Source organism: Nerophis ophidion, linkage group LG11 (assembly GCF_033978795.1).
Source record: "Nerophis ophidion isolate RoL-2023_Sa linkage group LG11, RoL_Noph_v1.0, whole genome shotgun sequence".
NCBI classification, from domain to species: Eukaryota; Metazoa; Chordata; class Actinopteri; order Syngnathiformes; family Syngnathidae; genus Nerophis; species Nerophis ophidion.
The window spans coordinates 4007785-4027445 of record NC_084621.1 but is presented as its reverse complement, the minus strand read 5'-3'; the positions used below and the strand labels follow the sequence as shown (position 1 = coordinate 4027445).

The following is a 19661-nucleotide window of genomic DNA, read 5'->3' as shown; positions in this document are numbered from 1 at the left end:
ACAAATGTACGACGGAATGACAGACAGAAATACCCACTTTTATATATATATTAGGGCTGGGCAACGATTAAAAATTTTAATCAAAGTTAATCGCACTATTTCTCCGATTAATCGTGATTAACTGCATTGTATACGCAAAGCCCAATAATGAATTCAAAAGTAGTGTGTAGTGCACCTTTATTAGAATATTCTCCCACATGAACAAAAGCGCCAAAACATTTGTTGTGCAAACACAATTTAAATCAGTCCTTGTTAAACAGTAGCAGTTAAATAGCATATTTTATGAAAATCAACTCCAAAAATGTAAATACAAACATTTAAGCTTATTGCCACTGCCAGGGTATTTAAGTTATCCTGTTTGTTATGGAAAATAAATATAATCTACATACAAATCTCTGAGCCACAATCATAACATCTGAACAGGCAATTTCTGAGGTAACAGCAGAAACATTTTTTTTATCAGGGATCTTATGTTTAAAAAAACTATGTTATAGGTAGTGGGCTGTTTTAGGGAATTTTTGATCAAATTATCCGTAGTAGCAATATTAATAATGTTGTGTTTATTCTGCGTAGTGCACTTAAAATAATTATGACCATATCTAGGAATTGATATGATGGGAATTTTCCGATTGTTTGCTTGGTGCTTTGATAAACTGAACGCATCATATACATGGTACTATATTGTGATGTTATGAGCCAGGGAAAAAAAGAACTACCCTACCCAGCATGCAACAGGAGTGAGGAGCATGCGCGGTAGCCCGGTATAGGTTGTGTCGCCATGACGACATCTTGTATGTTGTGATATGCACGCTCTGAAAGTAAACGTTAAGAACTCAGCCAACACTCCTGGTCTGCATTATTCATAAATAGACAGACAACACATATACTCCGCTGCTTCACAGGCCGCTGGATGTAGCCGGCAAAGTATTCCCATGCTAGCTAGCCGGTCTAGCAAGCACGCCTCATTCAGTCCAAAACGGCCCGATCTATCCACATCCAGAATTGTCTGGCGGTCGTAAGTGATCCCGGAGTGACCACGCTGTAAGCCAGCCAGGAAATTTGCAGAATTGTCCGGTATTTTTGCCAAATGTTGCATCTTTACCAAGAGCCCCTCGACACCGGGCGACGCCATCTTGTTAAGAAAAGGCGTTAACAAAATAAAAGCATGTAAACAACATACGCAAATGTGCGATAAAATAATTGTCGGCGTTAATAGATTGATGAGTTAACTCATAATTAACGCATTAATTTGCCCACCCCTAATAATAAAAGGTACATTTTCCGTTCGGGCTCCAGTACTCTGGAATGCCCTCCCGGTAACAGTTCGAGATGCTACCTCAGTAGAAGCATTTAAGTCTCACCTTAAAACTCATCTGTATACTCTAGCCTTTAAATAGACCTCCTTTTTAGACCAGTTGATCTGCCGCTTCTTTTCTTTCTCCTATGTCCCCCCCTCCCTTGTGGAGGGGGTCTGGTCCGATCACCATGGATGAAGTACTGGCTGTCCAGAGTCGAGACCCAGGATGGACCGCTCGCCTGTATCGGTTGGGGACGTCTCTGCGCTGCTGATCCGCTTGAGATGGTTTCCTGTGGACAGGACTCTCGCTGCTGTCTTGGATCCGCTTGAACTGAACTCTCGCGGCTGTGTTGGAGCCACTATGGATTGAACTTTCACAGTATCGTGTTAGACCCGCTCGACATCCATTGCTTTCGGTCCCCTAAAGGGGGGGTTGCCCACATCTGAGGTCCTCTCCAAGGTTTCTCATAGTCAGCATTGTCACTGGCGTCCCACTGGATGTGAATTCTCCCTGCCCACTGGGTGTGAGTTTTCCTTGCCCTTTTGTGGGTTCTTCCCAGGATGTTGTAGTCGTAATGATTTGTGCAGTCCTTTGAGACATTTGTGATTTGGGGCTATATAAATAAACATTGATTGATTGATTGATGGTAAATTGAGCAAATTGGCTATTTCTGGCAATTTATGTAAGTGTGTATCAAACTGGTAGCCCTTCGCATAAATCAGTACCCAAGAAGTAGCTCTTGGTTTCAAAAAGGTTGCTGACCCCTGATGTAAATAGTCATGAAAATAAAGGTGTGTCCAAACTGTTGGCCTGTCCTGTACAACACAGAGATGTTTTTCAACTATGCTACAACTGTCAGTGGGTCTACTTGTCATTAATGTTGCCAAACCCCCCCAAAAAATGGACCAAACCACAGACATAGTAAATGTAGCACATGGTAACATTAATAGCTGAGGCTTTTATGCTGAGCTAACTTGCTTTGCGGGCTTAATTTTCGCTATATGCTCCATGCCTGCTTTCAGATGTGACAGATGACACCAAACTAATCTCCTTGCAAATGTACGTCGTGCGCGGGGATTGCGGATGTCAGAAAAATGAGAGACACTTCTAATTTTCCACAGGCTGCACCAGTGTTGTCGTGGTGACAGCCGGGTGTTAATACTGCATTTCACATGAGAAGAGCTGTCCACTCACACTCTGCACCATTGACTGGAGAGCGGGGGACTAATACTTTATGAAGACTTCAAAAGCAAAGATGGTGAATGGTGCTTGGCTCGCTGGAAGGCCGTGGGTCTGAGGAACATGAGAGTTCAACTTATTTTATGTAGTGTGTCATGTCCCCTCAGCACAAGTGGATTTTTTGGCCAAAACACACGTCTCAGTGATGCAAAAAAGTATTTAGTGCAAGTTCTCCCACTTAAAAATGATGACAGAGGTCTGTCATTTTCATCATAGGTACACTTCAACTGTGAGGGACAGAATGTGAAAAAAATCCAGGAATTTTAAAGAATTGATTTGTAAATTATGCTGGAAAATAAGTATTTAGTCAACCATTCAAAGGAGGTTTTGGCTCCAAATCTCACGATACATGGCCCCATTCATTCTTTCCTTAACACGGATCAATCGTCCTGTCCCCTTAGTAGAAAAACAGCCCCAAAGTATGATGTTTCCACCCCCATGCTTCACAGTAGGTGTGGTGTTCTTGGGATGCAACTCAGTATTCTTCTTCCTCCAAACACCACCAGTTGAGTTTATACCAAAAAGTTCTATTTTGGTTTCATCTGACCACATGACATTCTCCCAATCTTCTGCTGTATCATCCATGTATCCATTTTGGATACATGGATGATACAGTCTCGGAAAACTGGCGTGCACAAGAGATCCCTCAGAAAGCTGGCGTGCACATCACTTGTGCACGCCAGCTTTCCGAGACTCTTATTTTGTTAGCGCAGGCAGCATGAAGCAGGGCTTTTATTGTGAAGATAGGACATGTGCAGTCGGCCTTTAGAGTTTTGACGGAAGGGACGGCGCGAAAGTCTGTCGAAATAAAAAGTGTTTCTCGCCTTCCTCTCTGTCATTTTTTCATAATAATGAACTGGCATCAGCCAGCGTCATCTCACAAGACCCTCGGGTGCCGTGAATGTCAATCAAGCAAGCTACGGAATTTGCCGCCAATGTTTTTCTTGTAAAGTGTATGGAAGCTGGATGAATTAGACGCCAAAAACCAACCACTTTCATGTGGTATTGTACAGAAAGGACAACTTTTTTTCTCCTCCATTTGAAAAGGTGGGCGTTATCATCATTACTGTCTGATTCCAATCAATGCAAGTCATCAGAATCAGGTAATACACCAACTTATATTCTTGTCTTTGTGAAAGAAAGACATCTATATGTGTTACACATGCTTGTATTATCATTAAACACATTTAACTTGTTTACAAAAATGTCTCTTTCATAAATAAATAAATATAAATGATAAATATAAATGAGGTAGATCCCCTCGAGTTGGTCAATTGAAAAGTAGCTCGCCTGCAGAAAAAGTGTGGGCACCCCTGGCCTAAAGCAAAGGTGGCCAAATGTTTGCCTCAAGTGCCAGGGTGAAAATGTGACAATGGACCACGGGCAACACACAGCAGAAACCCCCATATATTTTTTGCCAAATATAAATTAGTATTGATCGTCAAGTTCCATAGATGGCAACTCGCTAGCCTTGCGGATATGTCATCAATGATGGTGTGAGCCTGACAGATGTCACTATTAATATTCATTTCATTTGGGAGACCACACTTTGGCATGACAAACTAAATGACTTAGCAGCCATACTGGACCCGCGGGCCCCATTCGGAACATCCCCTGGTCTAAAGGCACTCACTGTACATAATTCTAATAATAATGAAGTCCATCTTACCTCTCACTTTCATCCCATGATATACACGTCTGGTTTGTGGTGCCCTGGTGAATAAAATGCACAATCAATAAAAATAAAAAAAGGCACGGACAATACCTTTGATATGCTACTTTGAAACATAGATTGATTTTTCCACTCACGTTGTACAAGTGAGAGAATTCAACTGTAACTGGAGCCGAGAGGGAAGCTGGGCTGGGTTTGATGGTGACCGATATGATCTTGGAGTTGAGTACTGTGCTGTTTCTACAGGGATGAAGAAGAAAGAAAAAACAAATATTACTGTGACCAAAGAGATTTCACAAGACTCCCTCGCTCTATAAAGGATAAATGATGTATGGGTGATGTCGTGTCATAAAAAAACAACACAATTTCATCCAAACACTAAGCTGCATGCTGCCTTCTTCCTCAAGCTCTTCCACCAAAGTGAGGGGAAAAAAAGACAGCTTTAAAGCATTCAATAATTTTACCAGGATATTGAGTTGTACTCCAATATACATTTTATGCCAACAAACAAAAAGACAATTGATTCCACGTTCAGTAGTTTCAGCTCCGTATTAAGTTCACATTTCAGTTCATTTTCGGTATACTTAGTCCATCCATTCCATCCATCCATTTTCTACCGCTTATTCCCTTTCGGGGTCGCGGGGGGCGCTGGCGCCTATCTCAGCTACAATCGGGCGGAAGGCAGGGTACACCCTGGACAAGTCGCCACCTCATCACAGGGCCAACACAGATAGACAGACAACATTCACACACTAGGGCCAATTTAGTGTTGCCAATCAACCTATCCCCAGGTGCATGTCTTTGGAAGTGGGAGGAAGCCGGAGTACCCGGAGGGAACCCACGCAGTCACGGGGAGAACATGCAAACTCCACACAGAAAGATCCCGAGCCTGGATTTGAACCCAGGACTGCAGGAACTTCGTATTGTGAGGCAGACGCACTAACCCCTCTGCCACCGTGAAGCCCCATATATACTTAGTATAAAATAAATTGTTATGAGTATCAACATTTCAGCTTTTTCTGGGGTTTTTTTGTTTTATTTTTACTATGGATATCAAAAATAAGTTGACTCATTTGATAATTTACTCAAATAATGCAATAATAGGCTCCAGCGCCACCGCCACCCCCGAAGCGGAAAAAATGGATGGATGTATACACAGATTAACTACACTATTTATGTTCACTGTAAATGCTTCTTTTTAACAGAAAATATGATTGTTGTTATATGATCAGCTATCAAGTCGATGCCATTTGTAAATGCAAAGATGAGCGAGGCGACACAGGTGGAATATGTTTTTTTGTTTGAATGTGTTTTTGTTTTTTTGTTGTTTTTTTTATTTTATTTGTACTTTTTTTCTTTTGTTTGTTTTCTTGTTTGTTTTTAATACACTGTTGCACTTTGAGGTTGTTTGCTCAATGTTAAGTGTTTTTTTTTTTTTACATAAATCTGTTATATTATTACTTTTTTTCATTTTTCATTTTTATTTTTTTTAATTCTCTTTTTATTTATTTATTTTTGTTATACACTGTAGCACTTTGAGGTTGTTTGCTCAATGTTAAGTGTTTTTTTTTTTACATAAATCTGTTGTAATATTATTACTTGTTTTATTTTTCATTTGAATTTTTTTAATTCTCTTTTTATTTTTTTATTTTTTTTATACACTGTACATTTTGAGGTTGTTTGCTCAAGTGATTTTTACGAATAAAATCTATTATTATTATTTTTTTTTTTTTTCAATCAATCAATCAATCAATGTTTATTTATAGAGCCCTAAATCACTAGTGTCTCAAAGGGCTGCACAAACCACCACGACATCCTCGGTAGGCCCACATAAGGGCAAGGAAAACTCACACCCAGTGGGACGTCGGTGACAATGATGACTATGAGAACCTTGGAGAGGAGGAAAGCAATGGATGTCGAGCGGGTCTAACATGATACTGTGAAAGTTGTGAAGTCAATTATATATATATATATAGCGCTTTTCTCGGATGTAGTAAGCCTCTTTCAGGTTGTCAATCAAGTCGTTTTTATATATATATATTTTTTTATTCTCTGATTATTTTTTTAAATTTTATTTTTTTATACACCGTAGCACTTTGAGGTTGTTTGCTCAATGTTATGTGATTTTTACAAATAAAATCTATTATTATTAATATATTTTTTTAGTTTCCATTTTTATTCTCTTATTTTTTTATAAACTGTAGCACTTTGAGGTTGTTTGCTCAATGTTATGTGATTTATACAAATAAAATCTATTATTATTAATATTTATTTTTTGTTTCTATTTTTATTTATTTTTATTCTCTTATATTTGTATAAACTGTAGCACTTTGAGGTTGTTTGCTCAATGTTAAGTGTTTTTTTACAAATAAAATCTATTTCTATTTATTCATTTATTCAACAAATAAATATGTTATTTAGACTTAGACAAACTTTATTGATCCACAAGAGAAATTGTTCCACACAATAGCTTAGTTACAAAGGATGGAAAGGATAATGCAGGTATAAAGTAGACTAAAAATGTACCGAAGTAGCAACATAAAGCTAAGTGATACATAGAATAGAAAGTACTTTATTGATCCCTGGGGTAAATTCAGCAAATATCAGATATATCAGATTGTAGATGGGTTTATTTTGTACCCTTTGCGCTCATATTTCACTGTTTGTTGCATTTTTTTTGCGTTTCACTTGATTGTAAAATATGTCAATTGAAAGAAGGTGTGGCATTCATATGTTGTCAATATTCCGTGTTTTATCGTTAATAGAAAAATGTAAAATTCCATTATGTTTTTCAAGGTGATCTGTCATAACGTTTTTGGCATTCAATCAGACATTATTTTGAGGTTTTGTATGAGTGTTCCTAAAAATAGATATAGCGGCCCCCAGATACATATTTTTTTCTAAACGTGGCCCCCGAGTCAAAATAATTGTCCAGGCCTGTTATAGACACAAGTGGACGCAAACGTACACACTTGAGGGGAAGGATGTGAGGTGTGTATGGGGGTCAGCTGACTTGCTGACACCACGCCAAGAGGACTTATGTAAGAAGCCTGCTTACGCACAAAAAACCTGGCGCACGACCATTGTCAGGGCGAAGTTGAGATGTATGAAGACCGACGATGTGGAAATGTGCGCTGCCTCTCGCCAACTTCATGGCTGACGTACCCACATTTCTATAGGCTGCGGACACACAGAGGTGGTTGTTGGGACTCTGCCAACATTGGGATTTTGACAATGTAACATCTGAATGTTGACTTTTGTACATACGTTTATTGTTAATAGGTCAGCCCAGAGCCTGGGGTTCTTTAAAACCCATTCTTAAGACCTATCTCTTCTCGCTGGCCTTTATCCTGAGCTGAGCCCGCCCGCAAGGCCACCCCCCGGCTTGCTTTAGCTTTTTCTTTGCAATTTGTCGCACTTTTTGTCGGGCTTGTCACTGACAGTTTGGTTTATGTTTTAGTCTTCCCTGTGTTTGTGTTTTATTTCCTGTCAGCGCTCTTATTTTTGTTCAGTTTTCTGCTTGCGAAGCGCTGTTCCCCTCAGCTGCGACTGATTGGCACCTGGCCACACCTGGTGTCCATCAGTCAGCCAATATTTATACCTGCCTTACCCTCCAGTCAGGGCTGGAGTATTGTTTGCTGTATGCTGTGGACTCCCTGTATCCTGTTTTCTGTGAGCTATTCCCAGTATCCTGACTCCTGTCGCCGTTTGCTGCTGTTTCTGAAGTGAATTATATTTATATAGCGTTTTTTCTCTAGTGACTCAAAGCGCTTTACATAGTGAAAACCAATATCTAATTTCTACATTTAAACAAGTGTGGGTGGCACTGGGAGCAGGTGGGTAAAGTGTCTTGCCCAAGGACACAACAGCAGTGACTCGGATGGCGGAAACGGGGATCGAACCTGCAACCCTCAAGTTGCTGGCACGGCCACTCTACCAACCGACACTGTCAAGACAGACCATGACAGTGTTTTATTGTTCATGATTATTATTGTAAATCCACTTTTCCTTATTTTAAAGTACATTTTGCTTGTCCCATTTAGTAAAAATGGGACAACAATTTATTTATTTAACAAATAAATATGTTATTTAGACTTAGACAAACTTTATTGACCCAAAAGAGGAATTGTCCCATTTAGTAAAAATGGGACAAACATCTGTTTTCCTTGCATTTTTTGGAACATTCAAACCATGTTTTCTTGTACCAAGCCTGCCATCTCTGCATCTTGGGGTTCATTGAAGATACAATCAATCAATCAATCAATGTTTACTTATATAGCCCTAAATCACTAGTGTCTCAAAGGGCTGCACAAACCACTACGACATCCTCGGTAGGCCCACATAAGGGCAAGGAAAACTCACAGCCAGTGGGACATCGGTGACAATGATGACTATGAGAGAACCTTGGAGAGGAGGAAAGCAATGGATGTCGAGCGGGTCTAACATGATACTGTGAAAGTTCAATCCACAATGGATCCAACACAGTTGCGAGAGTCCAGTCCAAAGCGGATCCAACACAGCAGCGAGAGTCCCGTTCACAGCGGAGCCAGCAGGAAACCATCCCAAGCGGAGGCGGATCAGCAGCGCAGAGATGTCCCCAGCCGATACAAAGGCAAGCAGTACATGGCCACCGGATCGGACCGGACCCCCTCCACAAGGGAGAGTGGGGCATAGGAGAAAAAGAAAAGAAACGGCAGATCAACTGGTCTAAAAAGGGAGTCTATACAGATGCTGTTATGTCTCTTGCTGTGTTTTACTACCTTTTTCCCCCCCCGTCCATCCCCAGCTTGTCCAACCAAATCCCAGCAAGCGTTAACGTGAAGCCATTGTGAAGTGAAGTGAATTATATTTATATAGCGCTTTTCTCTAGTGACTCAAAGCGCTTTACATAGTGAAACCCAATATCTAAGTTACATTTAAACCAGTGTGGGTGGCACTGGGAGCAGGTGGGTAAAGTGTCTTGCCCAAGGACACAACGACAGTGACTAGTATGGCGGAAGCGGGAATCGAACCTGCAACCCTCAAGTTGCTGGCACGGCCACTCTACCAACCGAGCTATGCCGCCATTGTCTGCAATTACTACTTTCCTGGCCTGTTCCATGGGGTTACAAACAAACAAACGACTCCGATGTAGAACAACAAATCTGTTCTGACAAAATAAATATGTCCGTCCTGCATGATTAGCTTGCTGAACAGGACAGGTTCGGAGGGTCAGTGTATGTTACGACTAAGGCCGTCCAAACGTCGTAATCCTTTTGTTTCGGCCGTCAGAGGTACAGAATATTGTTTTTTCCACAACGTAATAACAATTCTGGGCCATTTTATTTTACACCCTTCTGCTTATTTAGTAGTCATTGCGATCCCTCGCTTTCATAGGATCCATCAATCATGGGAAATTAGGCGATCACAAGGGAATTAATTGCTACTGGAGGTGCTTTTCTGGAGGATTCCGGAGAGCCAAACAGTGCCTTGCTCGGGTTTCTCACGGCATCAGTGTAGGCTTTAAGCACAATTACCCCCCTCGACATTGTAAAACACAATCAGTCACTTTAATCTCTCATGGCATCTAGTCTCTTGCCTCTAACTCATCTCATTTTGCTCAAGGGGAAAATAAATGCAAAAAATATGAAAAAGATAAGGATGGAGGGTAGAGTGTTCACCCTGAGATCGGTAGGTTGTGAGTCCAAACCCCGGCCGAGTCATACCAAAGACTATAAAAACGGGACCCATTGCCTCCCTGCTTGGCACTCAGCATATAAGGTTAGAATTGGGGGTTAAATCATCAAAAATGATTACCGGGCGTGACCACCGCTGCTGCCCGCCGCTCCCCTCACCTCCCAGGGGGTGAACAAGGGTGATGGGTCGAATGCAGAGGACAAATTTCACCACACCTAGTGTGTGTGTGTGACAATCAGAGGTGGGTAGAGTAGCCAGAAATTGTACTCAAGTATGCTGATGACACCCAACTCTACATGCCCCTAAAGCTGACCAACACGCCGGATTGTAGTCAGCTGGAGGCGTGTCTTAATGAAATTAAACAATGGATGTCCGCTAACTTTTTGCAACTCAACTCCAAAAAAACGGAAATGTTGATTATCGGTCCTGCTGGACACCGACCTCTATTTAATAATACAACTTTAACATTTGACAACCAAACAATTAAACAAGGTGACTCGGTAAAGAATCTGGGTATTATCTTCGACCCAACTCTCTCCTTTGAGGCACACATTAAAAGCGTTACTAAAACGGCCTTCTTTCATCTCCGTAACATCGCGAAAATTCGCTCCATTCTGTCCACTAAAGACGCTGAGATCATTATCCATGCGTTTGTTACGTCTCGTCTCGATTACTGTAACGTATTATTTTCGGGTCTCCCCATGTCTAGCATTAAAAGATTACAGTTGGTACAAAATGCGGCTGCTAGACTTTTGACAAGAACAAGAAAGTTTGATCATATTACGCCTGTACTGGCTCACCTGCACTGGCTTCCTGTGCACTTAAGATGTGACTTTAAGGTTTTACTACTTACGTATAAAATACTACACGGTCTAGCTCCATCCTATCTTGCCGATTGTATTGTACCATATGTCCCGGCAAGAAATCTGCCTTCAAAGGACTCCGGCTTATTAGTGATTCCCAAAGCCCAAAAAAAGTCTGCGGGCTATAGAGCGTTTTCATTTCGGGCTCCAGTACTCTGGAATGCCCTCCCGGTAACAGTTCGAGATGCCACCTCAGTAGAAGCATTTAAGTCTCACCTTAGAACTCATTTGTATACTCTAGCCTTTAAATAGACTCCCTTTTTAGACCAGTTGATCTGCCGTTTCTTTTCTTTTTCTCCTATGTCCCACTCTCCCTTGTGGAGGGGGTCCGGTCCGATCCGGTGGCCATGTACTGCTTGCCTGTGTATCGGCTGGGGACATCTCTGCGCTGCTGATCCGCCTCCGCTTGGGATGGTTTCCTGCTGGCTCCGCTGTGAACGGGACTCTCACTGCTGTGTTGGATCTGCTTCGGACTGGACTCTTGCGACGGTGTTGGATCCATTTTGGATTGAACTTTCACAGTATCATGTTAGACCCGCTCGACATCCATTGCTTTCCTCCTCTCCAAGGTTCTCATAGTCATCATTGTCACCGACGTCCCACTGGGTGTGAGTTTTCCTTGCCCTTATGTGGGCCTACCGAGGATGTCGTAGTGGTTTGTGCAGCCCTTTGAGACACTAGTGATTTAGGGCTATATAAGTAAACATTGATTGATTGATTGAAGTAAAAGTACTGTTACTTTAAAGATGTATTACTCAAGTAAAAATAAGGAGTAGTCACCCAAATATTTACTTGAGTAAAAGTAAAAAGTATGTTGTGAAAAAACTACTCAAGTACTGAGTAACTGATGAGTCACCTGTTCGTTTAATGATGACGGCAACAAGTAATGCACAACAACATAAAAATAACAATGAACAAATTCAGAGCCAGGAATATCACTTAAGCAACTAAAAAATAATATATATTTGGTTTAACACTGTAGTGAAAAAAATGTGAAAATTAAATATACCTTTGCAACCTCATTATATTATTGGCTAAGTTTGATATTCATAAATGTAAGTTTCTCAATACCCGACCTGTTTTTTGTGCCTTTAAAAAAGATTTAGAACTCTGCATTAAAACACTCTCTACCTCTAACAACCAAAAAGCTGTAAAAACGATGATGTTGTGTTCTAAATGTAAATTATTTACTGAGATTGAGTGAGCCTATGGCTTTGCACTTTGTTTATTATATATATATATATATATATATATATATATATATATATATATACATATATATATATATATATATATATATATGTATATATAGCATTCTATTTTAGTTACTTTGAATTTACAACCCCTGGCACTGTTTTGTACGGTTCTTATACTGTTTTGTACTTACTTTGATTATTAGTTTCAACTGTTTGTAAATGTTGAAATTTATAAATAAAGGTATTATTTAAAAAAAAAAAAAGTGCAATTAATCATGTGACCGCCTGGCTCTGTTTGATTGGTGAAACGGAGTCAAACCTCATCAGTGACTGCATTTGATTGGTGAAACGAGGGCATGTGATAGATCCTACTTTGAAGGTCTGTACGACAAAACAAACAAAGCGCGCATTAACAGATCAATCAATCAATCAATGTTTACTTATATAGCCCTAAATCACTAGTGTCTCAAAGGGCTGCACAAACCACTACGACATCCTCGGTAGGCCCACATAAGGGCAAGGAAAACTCACACCCAGTGGGACATTGGTGACAATGATGACTATGAGAACCTTGGAGAAGAGGAAAGCAATGGATGTCGAGCGGGTCTAACATGATACTGTGAAAGTTCAATCCATAATGGATCCAACACAGTCGCGAGAGTCCAGTCCAAAGCGGATCCAACACAGCAGCGAGAGTCCCGTTCACAGCGGAGCCAGCAGGAAACCATCCCAAGCGGAGGCGGATCAGCAGCGCAGAGATGTCCCCAGCCGATACACAGGCAAGCAGTACATGGCCACCGGATCGGACCGGACCCCCTCCACAAGGGAGAGTGGGATAGATAAAAATAGATAACAGATAAAAATCAGCAGCGAGTAGCAAGCGTTTCTTCTCTATAAATATACTCAAATAAAAGTAAAAGTATGATAAATGGGTTGTACTTGTATAGCGCTTTTCTACCTTCAAGGTACTCAAAGCGCTTTGACACTACTTCCACATTTACCCATTCACACACACATTCACACACTGATGGAGGGAGCTGCCATGCAAGGCGCCAACCAGCACCCATCAGGAGCAAGGGTGAAGTGTCTTGCTCAGGACACAACGGACGTGACGAAGTTGGTACCAGGTGGGGATTGAACCAAGGACCCCTCGGGTTGCGCACGGCCACTCTCCCACGGCGTTACGCCGTCCCATGAGAAGTATGTAAGCGATGATATTACGGACCTTTGATCCCTCAGGCGGTGTTGCGTCAAAAACCGACATCAGTGTGTAAAGGATATCACCACATGGGATCAGGAACGCCTCAGAAAAACCACTGTCAGTAACTACAGTTGGTTGCTACATCTGTAAGTGCAAGTTAAAATGTATGTTGCATTAAAACTACTCTTAGAAGTACAATTTATCCCAAAAGTTACTCACGGAGTAAATGTAGCGCGTTTCCACCCACCTCTGGGGACAATCATTGGTACATTCTTTAACTTAAAGATGCTGAGGGAGATGAAAGCCGAGTACTGAAATGTAGGGCGTGTGCAACTTTCCCAATTCTATACGTTGCTATTCTTCCTGTGATGGGTTGTCTACCATCCTTAAGTGCTTAGTCTGAGTCGGATCTTGAAAATTGTACATAATGTATGCAAATGCAGTGACATCAACTGCAGGCATATGGAGTGGGTGTTACTTTGCGCACCCCCCTGTGTCGTTTTTTTTCCCCCCCCCTCCGCCATGCGCATCTTGCTTTTTGCAGAGAGGAGCTGCCATCTTTGCACATTTAAAAATTGATGTGAAACAAAGCTGAACTGATGAGCCGCACGCTGACAGCTTTTGTTTCACAGCATCATAAAAATTCACCGCGGAAAAGTGGCGCATGTTTGTTGAACGCAGGGGTTGCGTTTATTGCACTCGCCCGTTGAGTTATAGTTGACTTTTCAGAAGCAATCAATCAATCAATCAATGTTTATTTATATAGCCCCAAATCACAAATGTCTCAAAGGGCTGCACAAATCATTACGACTACAACATCCTCGGAAGAACCCACAAAAGGGCAAGGAAAACACACCCAGTGGGCAGGGAGAATTCACATCCAGTGGGACGCCAGTGACAATGCTGACTATGAGAAACCTTGGAGAGGACCTCAGATGTGGGCAACCCCCCCCCTCTAGGGGACCGAAAGCAATGGATGTCGAGCGGGCAGAATGTCTTTGCCTTCGCCTCGTTGCAACCTCTTGGACGGTGTGTGAAGGAAATGAAAACCTGAAAAATTTCTGCCCCATAGTTTTTGTACGACATCTCGGTTATCAAACTTTGCACGTAGCAACTAGGGTTGTACAGTAAACCGGGATTAGTATAGTGCCGCAGTACTAATGAATAATTTTCGGTACTATACCGCCTTTGAAAAGCACCGATACAAAAGTTGTGAAGTGGATGATACAAACCCCGTTTCCATATGAGTTGGGAAATTGCGTTAGATGTAAATATAAACAGAATACAATGATTTGCAAATCATTTTCAACCCATATTCAGTTGAATATGCTACAAAGACAACATATTTGATGTTCAAACTCATAAACTTAATTTTTTTTTTGCAAATGATTATCAACCTCAGTAGAAGCATTTAAGTCTCACCTTAAAACTCATTTGTATACTCTAGCCTTTAAATAGACTCCCTTTTTAGACCAGTTGATCTGCCGTTTCTTTTCTTTTTCTCCTCTGTCCCACTCTCCCTTGTGGAGGGGGTCCGGTCCGATCCGGTGGCCATGTACTGCTTGCCTGTGTATCGGCTGGGGACATCTCTGTGCTGCTGATCCGCCTCCGCTTGGGATGGTTTCCTGCTGGCTCCGCTGTGAACGGGACTCTCGCTGCTGTGTTGGATCCGCTTTGGACTGGACTCTCGCGACTGTGTTGGATCCATTATGGATTGAACTTTCACAGTATCATGTTAGACCCGCTCGACATCCATTGCTTTCCTCCTCTCCAAGGTTCTCATAGTCATCATTGTCACCGACGTCCCACTGGGTGTGAGTTTTCCTTGCCCTTATGTGGACCGAGGATGTCGTAGTGGTTTGTGCAGCCCTTTGAGACACTAATGATTCAGGGCTATATAAGTAAACATTGATTGATTAACTTGGAATTTCATGGCTGCAACACATGCCAAAGTAGTTGGGAAAGGGCATGTTCACCACTGTGTTACATCACCTTTTCTTTTAACAACACTCAATAAACCTTTGGGAAATGAGGAAACTAATTGTTGAAGCTTTGAAAGTGGAATTCTTTCCCATTCTTGTTAGGGGTCCACTTTGCTTCGGTCCATCTTAGATGATCTCGGGGCCAGAGAAGCCGGCGGCGATTCTGGATGTTGTTGATAAATGGCTTTCGCTTTGCATAGTAGAATGTTAACTTGCACTTACAGATGTAGCGACAAACTGTATTTAGTGACAGTGGTTTTCTGAAGTGTTTCTGAGCCCATGTGGTGATATCCTTTAGAGATTGATGTCGGTTTTTGATACAGTGCCGTCTGAGGGATCGAAGGTCACGGTCATTCAATGTTGGTTTCCGGCCATGCCGCTTACGTGGAGTGATTTCTCCAGATTCTCTGAACCTTTTGATGATATTATGGACCGTAGATGTTGAAATCCCTAAATTTCTTGCAATTGCACTTTGAGAAACGTTGTTCTTAAACTGTTTGACTATTTTCTCACGCAGTTGTGGACAAAGGGGTGTACCTCGCCCCATCCTTTCTTGTGAAAGACTGGGCATTTTTTGGGAAGCTGTTTTCATACCCAATCATGGCACCCACCTGTTCCCAATTAGCCTGCACACCTGTGGGATGTTTCAAATAAGTGTTTGATGAGCATTCCTCAACTTTATTAGTATTTATTGCCACCTTTGCCACCTTCTTTGTCACATGTTGCTGGCATCAAATTCGTAAGTTAATGATTATTTAATCAATTTGAACATCAAATATGTTGTCTTTGTAGCATATTCAACTGAATATGGGTTGAAAAGGATTTGCAAATCATTGTATTCTGTTTATATTTACATCAAACACAATTTCTCAACTCGTACAAAGCGCTTTTCTCTGAAGACCCAAAGCACTTTACATAGTGAAACCCGTTATCTACATCTGTAAGCTACATTCAAACCATTGCGGCTGGCACCTGGAGCAGGTGGATAAAGTGTCTTGCCCAAGGACACAACAGCAGTGACTAGGATGGCAGAAGCGGGGATCGAACATGGAACCCTCAAGTTGCTGACCGCTCTACCAACCGAGACACGACGTTCCACCAACTGAGGCTCAGCCTTCACCAACAAGTTTCTTCAATAAAATGTAAACAATGTATTGTTAGAATAATTATTTATATATCACATTAACTTTAGTATGCTTAAAGTACGTTGCTTTAGTTATTAGCTACTGTGCTCAAGTTACACTTTTTTTAATCTATGCAAGGACAAAACTTCTTGTCTGAGGGGTGGCCTCAGCCACAGATGTTATCTTTGTTTTAGCCAGCTAACAGTCAAGGATTTCAAGGACCTCAACAAAGATAAGATGACAGCACGCAGACGAGACAGAGACTTCAAAGACCTCAACGAAGATAAGATGACAACACGCAGACAAGGCGAAATCCCAAGGCTCCCAGCCCATTCCGTCACGTATTGTGCGTCCTGGACCTGCTTTGCATAATATATGTGACCACTCCTTTTAGAGCCGGCCTCAGTGATGTTGACTTTGGAACTCTGAATAAATAAAAGGGACGCGGGAGCTGAACCTTAAAGCGTAGGGCGAGACTGTGACTAAGTGTTCAGCGCCATGCGTTCTCCTCATGAGCTAAATTGAACTCTGTCTCCGCTTGGTTCCTTGCTTTTTGTCTGATAATTAGATGTCATCAGTGTTTAAACCTGACATTTATATCATTTTGCATTGTTTTCTGCAGGTTAAACTAAAGTTACTCTTTTTTTTTGTTCGATAACTGTTTTGGTTTTTAGCACGATGTTGGGCTTCGTCCAACATTTTGGAAGAAAAAAGAAACGAAAACTGAGAAACCAACATATTATACTTCGTGAATGTTGTCTGTCTCTCTGTGTTGGCCCTGTGATGAGGTGGCGACTTGTCCAGGGTGTACCCCGCCTTCCGCCCGATTGTAGCTGAAATAGGCATCAGCGCCGCCCGCGATCCCAAAGGGAATAAGCGGTAGAAAAATGGATGGATGGATGGAAAAATATTGATGCATCAAATCCAATGTTTTTATCAATTCATGACCTCGACAAGTACTCATTTCCAGGATTTTTTCATTTATTACCAATTACTTTTTTTTATCGTGTGTGGGTAAGTTTATTATTTTGCATTGTTTTCTGCAGGTTAAACAAAAGTTACTCTTTTTTTTTGTTCGATAACTGTTTTGGTTTTTAGCACGATCCGATCTTCGTCCAACATTTTGGAAGAAAAAAGAAACGAAAACTGAGAAACCAACATATTATACTCCGTGAATGTTGTCTGTCTCTCTGTGTTGGCCCTGTGATGAGGTGGCGACTTGTCCAGGGTGTAACCCGCCTTCCGCCCGATTAGAGCTGAGATAGGCACCGGCGCCCCCCGCGATCCCAAAGGGAATAAGCGGTAGAAAATTGATGAAAAAATATTGATGCATCAAATCCAATGTTTTTATCAATTCATGACCTCGACAAGTACCCATTTCCAGGATTTTTTCATTTATTACCAAGTACTTTTTTATATCGTGTGTGGGTAAGTGTGAGGGTAAGTGGTACATTGTCGACAAATAAACCAAGTCCACTAAGAAACGGTCTTACCTCTGCAAGTTCAGAAGGCTTCCCAGGTTTCTGTACAGAACAATTCCTGTGACAAATGTCGAGGTGTCATCTGAATCTGGAAGAAAACAAGGAAGAAACAAGCAAAAGATGTCAGAACCAGAATTCGGACGGTGCGATGATTGTTTGAACAGCGGTCCGTGTGAGAGGAAAATCCAGGTCAGCCATGCTGCTTCCACCTCTTCAGCCCCCGAGAGCTTTGGAATGGAGGTGGCCTACATGACTAGTCAGCTATAAATGGTGTTGCTTTACGCAGACTCGCTTGGACAGACATTCACTAAATGTGCCAACAAGCTCACTTTCATTCAGATTTATACTGATAGTCAAAACACTTCTGCCGCTCATTTGTATTTCCTGGAGTGAATATGTACATGTATTTTTGTTTAAATGGATGGATATTTGCTGCTTCTATTCAATGTTTTGCCAAGAAACTTGAACTTCCCCATTGTTGTACTGATAATGAATGGTATCTTGACTAGTATGTTTGTTTCGATCAGTGGTTCTTAACCTTGTTGGAGATACCGAACTCCACCAGTTTTGTATGTGCAAAACGGAAATGCTGATTATCGGTCCTGCTAGACACCGACCTCTATTTAATAATACAACTTTAACATTTGACAACCAAATAATAAAACAAGGTGACTCTGTAAAAAATCTGGGTATTATCTTCGACCCAACTCTCTCCTTTGAGTCACACATTAAAAGCGTTACTAAAACGGCCTTCTTTCATCTCCGTAATATCGCTAAAATTCGCTCCATTTTGTCCACTAAAGACGCCGAGATCATTATCCATGCGTTTGTTACGTCTCGTCTCGATTACTGTAACGTATTATTTTCGGGTCTCCCCATGTCTAGCATTAAAAGATTACAGTTGGTACAAAATGCGGCCGCTAGACTTTTGACAAGAACAAGAAAGTTTGATCACATTACGCCTGTACTGTATATACCTTTATATACATATATACATACATATATACCTATACTGGCTCACCTGCACTGGCTTCCTGTGCACTTAAGATGTGACTTTAAGGTTTTACTACTTACGTATAAAATACTACACGGTCTAGCTCCAGCCTATCTTGCACATTGTATTGTACCATATGTCCCGGCAAGAAATCTGCGTTCAAAAGACTCAGGCTTATTAGTGATTCCTAGAGCTCAAAAAAAGTCTGCGGGCTATAGAGCGTTTTCCGTTCGGGCTCCAGTACTCTGGAATGCCCTCCCGGTAACAGTTCGAGATGCTACCTCAGTAGAAGCATTTAAGTCTCATCTTAAAACTCATCTGTATACTCTAGCCTTTAAATAGACCTCCTTTTTAGACCAGTTGATCTGCCGCTTCTTTTCTTTCTCCTATGTCCCCCCCTCCCTTGTGGAGGGGGTCCGGTCCGATGACCATGGATGAAGTACTGACTGTCCAGAGTCGAGACCCAGGATGGACCGCTCGTCGGGACCCAGGATGGACCGCTCGCCTGTATCGGTTGGGGACATCTCTACGCTGCTGATCCGCTTGAGATGGTTTCCTGTGGACGGGACTCTCACTGCTGTCTTGGAGCCACTATGGATTGAACTTTCACAGTATCATGTTAGACCCGCTCGACATCCATTGCTTTCGGTCCCCTAGAGGGGGGGGGGTTGCCCACATCTGAGGTCCTCTCCAAGGTTTCTCATAGTCAGCATTGTCACTGGCGTCCCACTGGATGTGAATTCTCCCTGCCCACTGGGTGTGAGTTTTCCTTGCCCTTTTGTGGGTTCTTCCGAGGATGTTGTAGTCGTAATGATTTGTGCAGTCCTTTGAGACATTTGTGATTTGGGGCTATATAAATAAACATTGATTGATTGATTGATTCACCGAACCCTTCTTTAGTGAAAAATCTACATATATTTTTTTCAAATTTAAGT

The 19661-nt window shown here is 41.7% G+C and overlaps 1 protein-coding gene across 6 annotated transcripts in view; it reads right to left on the bottom strand.

Annotated features, from left to right (window-relative positions):
• adgrb1a (adhesion G protein-coupled receptor B1a) overlaps window positions 1-19661 on the bottom strand; it is a 468831-nt gene that overhangs the window by 204925 nt on the left and 244245 nt on the right. For all 6 annotated transcript variants that reach the window (XM_061914951.1, XM_061914947.1, XM_061914950.1 and 3 more), the window contains exons 14-16: window positions 17745-17820; window positions 4347-4449; window positions 4207-4250 (exon numbers count right to left, since the gene is read on the bottom strand). In XM_061914951.1, coding sequence (XP_061770935.1) covers window positions 4207-4250; window positions 4347-4449; window positions 17745-17820 — 223 coding nt within the window. The remainder of the gene's footprint in view (window positions 1-4206; window positions 4251-4346; window positions 4450-17744; window positions 17821-19661) is intronic.